The sequence below is a fragment of the Psammomys obesus genome, unplaced genomic scaffold (assembly GCF_907164565.1).
Source record: "Psammomys obesus unplaced genomic scaffold, mPsaObe1.curated_primary_1811, whole genome shotgun sequence".
Taxonomy (NCBI): Eukaryota; Metazoa; Chordata; class Mammalia; order Rodentia; family Muridae; genus Psammomys; species Psammomys obesus.
The window spans coordinates 10,860,103-10,872,635 of NW_026585691.1; the positions used below are offsets into that span (position 1 = coordinate 10,860,103).

Sequence of the window (12,533 nt, forward strand, 5' to 3'; positions counted from 1 at the left end):
TATGTGCACAGACGCACATGCATGCATGTAACTACAGATACAGTAACTCTTAAACTAGAACAAAAGCTCTCCATGTTTCATTTGGGGTCCTCCCACTCTCCTGTTGCTTCTTCCTGTCCCCACTGCTTTGCTGCTCTGATCTCTGCCTTCTACTAATGTGAACATTCTAGTATTTTATCCAGAGGATCATACAGCATTGTTCTTTGTAGCTTCTTGATATTTTCAAATAATTGTTTTTTGTATTCATGTAATGCGAGTCAATGTGTCACTTATTTTGTTGAGGATTCATATCTATTAACTAATATTTGGCTAGCTATTGTAAATAAGGCTGTACATGTATAAACACACTTTTTTTTTTCCTCCTGTTGATTAAAAAGAGGTAGAGTGGGTTGGCTAGGTCATGGAGTAAATATGTTCTGGTGTTGCAAGAAGTGGCCTCCGTGACTCCCATCACAGCTTCTCAAATACAGTTGATCTGGAACTCGCTGTGTAGCCCAAGCCAAGCCTGAGCTTGGGTCAGCACCCCTCCCTCATCTCTCCATTGCTGGAGTTACAGCTCTGAGCATCCTCGGATTTAAGAGAGATAACCATGCGTGTTTCTCCCTCTCAGATCTCTGTATTTGAATTCGTCCGCCATGAGGAGCGCTTTGCAGGCTGTGGCCCTCTGGGGAAGGAAAGCTCCCCCCCACAGCATCACAGCCATCATGATCACAGACGACCAGCAAACCATAGTGACCGGAAGCCAGGAGGGTCAGCTTTGCCTCTGGAGTCTCTCCCCTGAACTGAAGGTTCGTAAAGGTCACACATATTAAACCTGCAGTGGCTGCTCTGCTTCTCAGATATAGAGCAATGGTAGAAGCCTTGCGTGGTGGTGAAAGGGGTGTTAATTATAGAACAAATCAAGAGACTATGTAAAAATTATGAGCAGGGTTAATCTCAGCTTCCAGCTAAGTATTATCCTGCTTTAAGCCGCACCGAGTTTTACTGTTTCCTATTCTGAATTATATGTGTAAGTTAAGTGAACTATAGACGTTTAAGTATAGTTCTAAAGAATAATGGCCCATTAATATAAACAAAAGACACTGCTGAAAGCCACTATTAACTAAATGAGTAATATCTTCATTATCTGGACATTTCTGATGGGTTAGCCTTCTTGCTATTCTTTGAGTCTTTGCTTTCCTGCGATTTTTTATAGGGCCACATCAAAACCTCTACGTTCAATTTACTGTTGTCGTCCTCTTATTTCAGAACCTGACCTCACCTAGTATTGGATCCATCGATTAACAATTAATTGTTTCTGTCCCAAGTCATAAACATTTAACATATTGGAATAGATATTTGCTTAACTCTAACAGTCTCTAGACCCAATTTGAACAATTAAACTAATGATGTACTTAAAGTGTACTGCCCTCATTAAGAAGCCTTTTAAAGATCAAAACTATTTTTAGCCTTTAAAGTCTGTCACTTTTAAACCTAAATTAACAATTAATTGTAATTCTATTTTATAGTGTAATTAATTAACACCCTCCCATCACTGAACCTTTCTGCTATAGGACTGCCAAGAGCTGCACAGCAGGCCAGCTCAGCTCATTGTTTATGAACACTTTTGAAAGGAGTGTGGAGAGCTGCAGTAGCTACGCTTCAAAAAAACGATAGTCATATATATCTGACAATGTATATTTTCTATTACCGTTTAAACTCAGACTCCTAAATGGCCTAAAAAAAATCCCTTTCTAATCTTTTAAAACCTTTTTTAGTATATTGCTTTCAGGCTGAAGTAGCTGCCTAGCAATGCATATCTCACAATAAGCTTGAGAAATTTTAATTTCTAGTATCCTAATTTTTCTAAATGTTTCTGATATTCATTTGGTATTTGGTCACCACGAACTCTGAGTGCACGTGAACAGTTGGCTTGATTGAATTCCTATTTGAAGGAGGGCACCTGTGTTGGTGTTGCAGGAGGTTGCAGTATAAGAGAGACGGGACTTGGCTAATTAGGCCACTCTGTAAGGATCTTCAACAGGCAGTAGGCAGTCATGCGGTGTTTACTCGAAAGTTCTGTCGTGTTCCTTTAGAGGCAAGTCATCTTCTTGGGGTTAGAGCAGTAGTCCTTAACAGGAGGCTTATGTGCCTCCTAAGAGATGTTTGGTGATGTTTTCAGACACCTTTGGTTGTCAAAATAGGAATCAGGGAAATGCCACTGACATTTAGTGGTTCCCGTTATATCTTAAAGTTCATATGACTACAACAAAGGTTTTCTCAACCAAAAACCTGTCATAGTAATATTGAAGAATGCAGTGTTACAGATGTGGGGTGGAATGAGACTCACATCTGTGCAGTGCGAGCAGTAGGTCATCTTATTTGAGGCAATGGCCTGCACCTGCAAGAAGGTGGAGCGTGCCCTGCTGCTGGATCCAGGCATGAACTACCATCATGGAGAGATGAGCCAGGGGAGGACATAAGGTTTGGCCTTGGAGATGTTTTGGTGCCTTGTGTTCTGGAAGTTCACCATGAGAAAGCTACGGAAAGGTAGCCATGCAAACAAAACATGGTGTGGAACAAATAAGATCCTTTATGTCTGTATGATTTTGACTGCTGTGTACCTCATATGAGAGGTGTTACTCGTAGCTTACCTTTTATTCAGGGCTTATCTCATTAATTCATGGTCATGATGGCAGAGAGCATGGCAGCAGGCAGGAAGCAGAAAGAGAGTAAGAGCGGGTCTGGCATGGACTTTTGAAACCTCAAAGCCCCCCCCCCCCCCCCCCCCCAGTAGCACACCTCTGCCCCAAAGGCCACACCTTTTTATCCTTCCTAAACAGCTCCTCTAACTATGAATCAAGCATTCAGACATATGAGCTTATGAAGACCATGTCATTCACACCATCTCAGAAAAGACAATGGCGTTCACTTCCGATATTTTCACTGCTGTGCATTTTCTTTCGTGGGTGGAGTGTCTGCGATGCATCTGGAGTTGGTTTGGCTTTTGATCCACTGGAAAGAGCTTCCGCTTACCTGGTTGTACACCCCAGTGTGGTGTCTAGGTACAAGGGTGCATTGTTTTGTAACCTTATGAAGTTTCTGGGAACAATGTAAAGTTAGAATTCATTAAATAATCTTAATAAACTAGAATACTTTTTCAGCACAACAATTTTAGTATGACAAAAGATCTTTTCACACAATTTAATTGAGATATAAGTAAAGGAAACTATTATGTTAGATAGAGATGTTTGGTAACCAGCTCATGTGTGTGTTTATGAAGTTTGGACCCCCCAAAAAAACATTGATTATTGACTCATGTGAAATATAGCTATTTTATTATCTATAACACATTTTTCAAATTATGTTTTTTTGATTCATTAGTCTTCATTTAAGAAGACATTATGCATTTTCTTTAGAAAATGATTTTTTATTTTAAAATTGTGTGTGTGTGTGTTTCTGTAAGTATGCACATAAGAGAGCAGGTTCCCATAGAGGCCACTAGAGAATGTATTATTCCCCTAAATCTTGAGTTACAAGTGGGTCTGAGCCCATGTGGGTGCTGGAACCCCAATTCAGATCTTTCTCAATGACTCTTAATTGCTGAGCCATCTCTCCTCCTCATGCTTTCTACTCTATAGTTTTAATTTTCAGAATTCTTTTTTATACAATAGGATTTCAGACATGAGATGGTAAAAGAATAAGAACTTAATGTTGCAGGATATTTGATCCCATTGTGATCCCCAAAATTGTGAACTGTAAAGCCCTGTTTCTTGTTTGGTGTGTTTGAGCCCTATCACACACCTTTTACCCAAGAACTCTCTGTATACTGGATCTAATAAAGTTAACCCTAGGTCAAGAAGCGGAGCTAGAAACCAGCTGACAGAGATTAAAGAGTAGGAGGGACTTTGAATTGAGAGGTATATAAGTCAGTATGGAGAAGAAGAAAGGGTGATTAGCTCAGGCTCTGGCTTTTACATAGGCTTTGTGCTAGCAAGCCGTTGGCCGTGTTTTTTTTTTTTTTTTTTCTTTTTTTGCCTTTGCTCCTGGGCTGTCAGCTAAGCTAGTAAGACTTTTGGGTTTTTTCCATTCTGACCTGAGATGAGAACAAAGGTTAGCTGGTTACTTTCTCTGTCTCTCTGAGCTAGCAGGTCTTCACCCCAGCATCTGGCTCCTGAGTCTTTGTTGATAAATTAGAACAGTTGGGATCTCCTTCATTTAAACAATAACTTAAGGCTACACTTTCAAGATGTTAGTTATGCAAGTCACACACTGACATTGTAAATAAGAATTTGGTTGGGTTTTTTTTTTTTTTTTTTTTTTTTAGTGTGGAAAAGTTCATTTTATTATTTTTGAGGGAAGGAGTCAAATTAGCTGTTCTAAAATTCAGAACTTTATTTTTAAAGGCAAAATTGGCAGGCAAAGTTGAATTTACTATCAAGACAAGGCCACACCTACTGAAGTACATGAGTGGGAAGCATAGGGTTCCTCATCCCTCACACAAGCTCTCCCACCATCATTACGTGTTCTAGTATGACTTCCGTTACTGTGATAAAAAAAAATAACCAAAAATAAAAAAAAAATAAAAACTTGGAAGAGAAAGTGATTGTTTGGTTTATACTTCCAGGTAACAGTGCATTACTGAGGAAAGTCAGGACAGGAACTGAGGGCAGGAACTCAGTTAGTGGCCATAGAGGAACACTGTTACTGCCTTGTTTGCTATTTGCTTTCCCGTATACCCCAGACCCACCTACCTAGGGACAGTACCACCCACAGAGGGCCCTACTACCTTAATCATCAACCAAAAAAGAATGCTTTTCAGACATAGGTCAATCTGATCTATGTAATTCTTCAGTTGAGGTTCCGTCTTCCCAGGTCATTCTAGGTTTGTGTCAAGTTAACAACTGACACTAGCCGTGACATGATGTCACCCTGTTGTTGTGGTATGTTTGGCACAACAATGAATTTAGACCTCATGATTACTGACTCCCATGCTACATGTTATAGTTCTTCTTAGTGGCCCTAGGTGGATATTCTATGGGCTTATGTGAACTGACATATTCACAGTTTATCATGTGATACAGAATTATTTCATTGATGAGCCTCTTATGCCTTATAGTCTCCTGTAAATGTATGAGACTCATAACCTCAGGTTTATGGTGCCACGTGTAAAAATAACTCTTATTCACCTGATGTAATTGTCCTCTTCGAGGCTTACTGCTGAATAGGCTCACTCTTTCTAGTTCCTTCTGAACTCTGGCTGGCTGGTTCGACTCAGCTGTTGTAGTTCAAACTCCTATCCAGGCTGACTGATTCAAACTAGCTTCTCTGGACTTTGAATTGAATTGCTCTGCTTGGCCTCATACTAACTTTCGAAATAAGTTCTAATCTTCTGACTCCTACTCATTCTCCTGCTCATCTGTCTTAACCTGTGTCTAGCTTGTTCTCTCTCTGCATCCTGTCTCTGTATAACTGTCCAGGAAGAATGGCTGTCTTCCTCTCTTTCTCTGTGCTGCTTTCTTTTAAGTCACCTTTCTTTCCTTTCTGATCTCATGGGAGCAGGGCATACCCTATTCTGTCAAATCTTTCTCTGATTTGTCACTTTGTCTGTCTCTCAATTAGACATCACTTTCAAACATGGCTGCTTTTTTTTTTTTTATTAAATAAACTAACTTTACAATTTGGGATTAAAGGTGTGTACAAAGGGTGTGTCTGCATTCCAGCCAGATCACACAGACCTAAAAGATCTTTGGATGTGATCAGAGCAGCCATGTTGCTGGATTAAAATTCTCCTACAGGTTCCTGTTCTCCTAAACCCTTGGTGAGCACCAATGTTTTACATCCCTACTTCTGTCTGGTCTTGAATGTCCCAGACTTGGAGTCATACAGCAGTGGGCTTTCCAGGGTGGCTTCTTTCACCTAAACAATACATAGGTTTCTACCTGTCTGTGCAGCTTAGCTGCTCATTTCTTTTCAGTGAGCTGATATCTCACTGTTTGCCCACAGTCCTGTAGCTTTTGCCCTACTGAAAGGCAGCCTGGTTGTGTTCCAGTCTTTAATAACCCTGAGCAAAACTGTTACAAGTGTGTGTGGGTTTTTGTGTGGATGCTACTTTTCAACTCATGTGGGAAAATACCAGTGAATGTCATTTCTGGGTTGGGGCAGATCTTCAACATATGATCCTCCTTCTTTAGGCTATGGCGTGCTGGAGTAACAGGTGTTCAGTAACACCCCCGAATGAAATCCTGGCCTCCACAGGCAGGGGTCACAGGGAATGTTTCTGCCTGGGAAGCACCTGCACTAACTTACGTGTATTCAAAGCTGAAATGTTGAGGAACCATCTGGTACTCATCTAAGTTTGAAGATGGAACCCAAACAAACAAAAATCTGAGAACAGCACAACCCTTCATCTCCTGGCTTCCTTGTCTGTGCGTTTTGATGTGCTGTGTATCCGCTTTCCTGAAACTTGTGCACATAAAATAAAAAAAAAAATCTCAGCATAGAAATTTTCCCAGAGTATTTAAGAAGTGTTATCATTATGATCGCTGTTATCGTTGTTATTCCTGGATGTTTAGAGTTCTTCATTTTCAACATTTTCAGATTTCAGCTAAAGAACTTCTTTTTGGTCACTCGGCTTCGGTGACGTGTTTAGCAAGAGCAAGAGACTTCTCCAAACAGCCCTATGTCGTGAGTGCTGCTGAGAATGGGTGAGTGACCACATTTAGCTCCATCTCCATTACTTTCCTTTGTAGCTGAGAAGGTGTGGGGCGTGAGTGGAGGGAGACTAGACTCATGGCAAAGTGCTTGTACTCAAATGTGAGGTACTGCGTTTAGATCCCAGTGACTCTGATAAAACCTGCACCCCACCGTAGCTGGGGAGTGTGACAGGAGACCCCGAGGTTGCTGCCCAGCCGGTGTAGCCCACTTCATCACCTCCAGACTTCACAGGAAAACATGAGAACACAATCTAGGCAAACTCCCAATGCTGACCTCTGGCCTCCAAGGATTTCAGGCCGGGTGTGGTATCAAAGGCCTGTAACTCTACCGCTCAATAGGTTAAGACAGGAGGATCACTTTGAAGGTCATCCTCAACCCAGGAAGTGGTTTTCATTGGTGTTCTCCCACAGGGATTACAAAGTAGCATCCATACAAAAACCTACGCACAGTCGCCCACCCACTCTCCATGTCCATCCACATATGTGGATATACATGGAGGGTGAGTATACACACACATATGTGGAGAGGAATTTTAATTCAGAGCATGGCTGTTGTGGCAAGAGATCACATCCAAAGAACTTGTAGTTCTGTGTGATCCTGCTAGAATACAAACATGCCTTTAATCTAGGAGACAGAGGCAAGCAGATCTGAGTTCAGGGCCAGTCTGGAATAGAGCAAAGTTCAGGTAAAGTAAAGCTTAGGTCCAGGCATGGTGGTGCACGCCTTTAATCCCAAACAATGAAGGTAAAGTCAGTTTGTAGAAGGAGGCAGCCATGTTTGAAAGTGATGTCTAATTGAGTAGCAGAAATAGTGATGAATCAGAGAAAGACATGACAGAATAGGATACACCCAACTCCCACGAGAAGAGAGAGGAACAGGAACGGGAAGTTATGTAAGGGTCAATGAGAAAGAGGAGGCGGTTTTACAGGGACAGTAATAGAGATACAGGTTGCAAAGAGAGAGCAAGCTAGACTCAGGTGAATATCAAATGTGCTAGAAAATGAGGAGGTAGAAGATTAGAAAAGATTGCTGGAGTTAGTTTGAGGCCAAGCAGAGCAATTCAGGGGCAGAGAAAAGCCAGATTGAATATGTCAGCTGTGAGAGGAGTTTGAGCCAGAACAGCTGAATTGAACCAGCCAGCCAAGAGCTCAGTAGGAACACGAAAGATTGAGTTTATTCAGCAGTAATTCTCAGAGGCTGAAAACAGCTTTGCCTAGGTTAGGTTGTATGGAGGCTAGAAATTTCCAAGACTAGGCCTAGATTAGCAGGGGGAGGCAGTAAGCCTCAGAGACGACACCTGAATCAGAAGATTAAAGGTTACTTTTGCACATATGTGGGTCCATGTGTATTCACCTATGTGTGTGTACACAAAAACACAAAAACAGCACAGTTCAGTGGAGAGTGACTGAGGAAAATGCCCAGTGTGGACCGATGTTCCCTGCACATGCAAAATGAAAGCACAACATAAGATAGTTGAACTAAATGTGGGTAAAATATTAATCCCGATTATACGATAGGACCAAGTTGTACAGTTACATTGAAGCGATTGCGAGACATAGAAAGCAAAGCAAAACAAAACAAAAACAAACAAACAAAAAACGAGATTGAGGAAAATGGTTGTAAAAAGCTGGTAATGTAAAGATTTTTTTTTTTTTTAAAAGAAGATGGATGGGAAAGACTTATTGGGTATGTGCTAACCAAATGAGGTTAATATGGAAGCATTGGAATTTTATATTATATAAACATACATAGTTAGAGCAACGTGGTTGATTAAACTTTAAAGCAAAAAGCCCTGGTATTGGCAGAGAGAATTTCCATCTGTTAAGTGAAGTTCTCACCAATGAATGACAAGTAGCTAAGTGTCAGAACTCAGGACAAAGATTCTGCCAGGAGTAGGGTCCTTAAGACTGTGTGCATCTCAGAGTCACCCACTAAGGCTCAGTGCAGATTTCTGGGCCTTCATCCCACAGGTATGAGTTCACAGGGGTGACCTTGGATCCCATAACTTGCTTTGCTAGTACAGTCTTAGGCTAGCCATCTATTCCTACATCTTAGAGGCTGTGTTTGAAGTCTGTCCTGCCCACCTGGGATCAGCTGGGGGAGTGCGAGGCAGGTTAAGTTGCAAATCTCACTGTGTGGATAAACCATTCATTGACAGAGAACTAATGAGGGAAGAAGGTATATCCCAAGGCTCGTGAACTCCTACACACCACACAGATGGAAACATCTGTCGTCAGGTGGGTCTGGGAATCTCAAGCTCTGAGGGAGAAACCTTAGCTTACCAAGCACAGAGACATCAGGAGAAAACTGGGCATAGATAACTTTTAGAGAGAGTAGGAAACAAGAATCAGATCTGGGGCTGAAGAGATGGCTCAGCAGTGAAGAACACTTAACTGCTCTTCCGGGGGACTCGAGTTCAGATCCCAGCACCCACATGAACGTTCACAACTGTCTGTAAATCCAACTCCAGAGGACCCAATACCTGCCCCATCCCCCTTTGACCCCCTTTGTGATGGACAGCACGCTCATATGAGCATATCATTACTCCTCCCCCACATAAATAAAAATAAAACTTTAAAAACTGATTGTGAGTCATACCAGCTTTAAAATAAGCTTACTTTAACACATATCAGCTTACTGAAAGTTTTTTTAAAAACACTGATGCAGTGTCTGATAACAGCCATGGGGTGAAGATTGCTGCGGTCACTTTTTAAATGCTCTCAGGTGTTTGTTGGTGTGGGGAAGGGCCCGAAACTGCAGGGCTACACTGCATTGCTGTGTTATTTTCTGCCTCTTGGGTGCTTAGAATTCAGTTTCTTTACATTTGATTTCTATATGCTTGATTTCCCTTTTAAGTGTATGACTACTTGTTTTATTTCTGATATATATTTCCTGTCACTCCTTCATCAAGTGCACAGACATAGGTGTTGTTTGTGGAGACACAAGTTTTCCTTCCTGTTCAGTAGAATCATGCCTTTTTCAGGTTACCTTGAAAGCTCTTTGGTGTGCAGTTAGTTAAAAACAGAAGGAAGGTCTATGAATATTTTCTTCTGATTCCAGGGCACACCAACCTCATATTTGAGCCATTTTAGAATGAGCCTCCTTTGTTGTGGAGACCTGTGCGTTGCAAGGCGGCTGCTGCACCTCTCTACTCCACCCACTAGATGTCAGTAGTGTGTTCTTAGTGGCAACAAGATTGTCCCCGGGAAGCGGTTGATAGTAGGGAACAGAAATCACCTCAGTGTCGGAATCACTGGTTTAGAATATTGACTCCTAGTGCTTGATTAGAAAAACAAACCCATGATAATCATGAAATGCATGCAACATTTAACATTATTAGTCTGTAATTTAAAAATTTTCCCTCAACAACATCATTTCCCACAACACCCATAAAGCTTGTTTTTCTTCTATATAATTTGTGTGTGTGTGTGTGTGTGTGTGTCTGTGTGTTTTGAAATTTCCAAAACCAGAGAATATTATGCAATGGTGGTTCGACTTTCTTTGATCTTCTAAATAGAAATCATTTAGGTTTAAACTGTCGTCCCTGACACATTTCATAGCTTCATTGTACAGACTGTGTCTATGTCTCCATAAAATGCATTCAAACAAATAAGAGTTTTTAAAAATAATAAGGTTTTCCAAATATTAAGTGTTGATTTGTTTATTTCAGGTTTTCAAATTAGGGGGGAAGATCAAAGAAAGAAAATTGGATCAATGACAGACTAAATGTGGCCTCTTGGTGGTGCTGTTTGTTTTCATGAGAGAGGGGAGAAGAAAACAGAGGACAGGAGAGGAGAGGAGAGGAGGAGAGAGGAGAGGAGAGGAGAGGAAAGGAGAGGAGCGGAGGGGTGAGGAGAGAAGAGGAAAAAAGATGAGAGGAGTGGAGAAGAGGGAAGGGGAAGGGAGATCTCTGTATGCAGAGAGATCCTGCATACAGAGATACAATATGTTGTCCTTCCCAGAATATGTAGTTTAAATTCAGTGAAATAAACTGTTTTTGAATGATGCTATTTCCATGGAGACTTGAAGAGGCCATGGTACTGTCCCTCTCGAAGGCCACAATGGCTGAATTCCCACAGTAGCCAGGGTGGCCCTAAAGCAAAGCTTGCAGGCTGTAGGCAGGGTGTCATTACCCAAAGAAAATGATACAGCCACAGTGTGTCAACCCTGCTAATGACCACAGCATTTTCTTGCCCAGTATTCTGCAACAAAAAGCCGCATGAACGATCAGGTTGCACCTAAGTGCAAGAAAAACTTGGAGGCACAAGAATTACTCCAGCCAATTGTGTGGAAATGGCATAGAATAACGCAGAGTTCTCTGTCGCAGGGAGATGTGTGTGTGGAATGTGAGCAGCGGGCAGTGTGTGGAGAAGGCCACACTTCCTTACAGGCACACTGAGATCTGCGTAAGTATGCTCTGTCTAGAACACTAAAGGTGATGGGACAGTAACTTGTACATGGCATTTTCTGTCTGAGCACTTTAAATACCTTTGGAGAATACTCTTTCCTCGAATATTCTTTTTCTTTTGCTTTATGATGGGAAAACATTGCCAGTAATCATCTCTGTCCGAAGATATTGTTCCATAGCATTTGTTCCTGGTTATTTCATTTCTGTATCTTATCTTTAAAAATGACTTTAATGGTGTTTCACATTTCCTAAGTGACACAAAACATCCACTAGTACATGGGAAAATTCAGCTTTAATGATGTGCTGTTTTACAAAACACGGAGCCTTTTCTAGGTCAGGAGAAATGGCTTAGGAGTTGAGGGCATTTACTACTCTTCCAAAGGACTTGAATTTGGTTCCTGCCTCTAACAACAGCACCAGGGGGTGCTAGTCTCTCTTCAAGCTCTGGAGGCACACTCATGAACATACCCCTTCCATACACTGATGCACACATATCCATAATAAAAATTGTAAACATAAAATCTTTTGTAGTTGTTGTTGTTTGAGCCAGGGTTTCTCTGTGTAGCCTTGGCCATCTTAGACTCAGTTTATAGACCAGGCTGTCTTCGAACTCATAGAGATCCGCCTGCTTCTGGCTCCCCGAGTGTTGGGCTTACAGGCGTGTACCACCGTGCCTGGCTTGTAAATATAAAATCTTAAAAAACAGAAACAAACAAACAAACAAAAAACCCATTAAAGCTTGTGACACATTTTAAAATCTTAACCAGCTCTTCTGGTTGGATTTCTTGATTTCTAAATTTGTGTGTGTGGGTATGAAAGAAAAAGAGATCTAGTTATAATTTCCATGATCACTTTTCAATTCGGGGCCTTTTTATTTGCCCTGGTGGTGGAGGTTGAAGCCAGGGCCTCAGCTGAGCTCTATCTCAGCCATACTTTCTGATTCTTAAAAGTAGGTTCTGCACTTTGATGGACGGATTACAAACAGTCTCACCACCCATATGTCTTTTTGTTTTTTCCATTGTTTGTGCTGCCACTGCCTCAAATAGTGTAACACTCACGCTTTCTCCTCTTCTCCTGGACCACGACCCAGTTACAGAACTCAGGGGAGGCAGAATGTATATATAGCCTGGTCATTAATAGAAAATACTTCCAAGATTTATTTGGTACAAGAATATCTCTCCAATCTTCTTGAAATGCTTTCATTTCTTATCAGGTCTTTTGCAAAACTACTGGGGTAGAGGACCCATGTAATTATTTGGCTCTGAATATCACTGCAGAAATAATACACCGGTCGCTGTCCTGTGACTTATACTATTTCTTTTGAAATGATCTCTACTTTCTCCTGGGTGGTAGGTTAGGGGTTTGAAGCTAAGCTGAAAAATCAGCATGGCAAGAATGTGGGGTTGATAAAGGGGCTTTGAGGTGTGAC

General features: G+C 41.4%; 1 protein-coding gene across 1 annotated transcript in view; it reads left to right on the forward strand.

The window, feature by feature from the left end:
- Positions 1–12,533, forward strand: part of Wdr72 (WD repeat domain 72) — a 171,803-nt gene that overhangs the window by 22,037 nt on the left and 137,233 nt on the right. The window contains exons 2-4 of the mRNA XM_055598804.1: positions 611–788; positions 6,580–6,686; positions 11,024–11,102. Coding sequence (XP_055454779.1) covers positions 636–788; positions 6,580–6,686; positions 11,024–11,102 — 339 coding nt within the window. The 5' untranslated portion in view covers positions 611–635. The remainder of the gene's footprint in view (positions 1–610; positions 789–6,579; positions 6,687–11,023; positions 11,103–12,533) is intronic.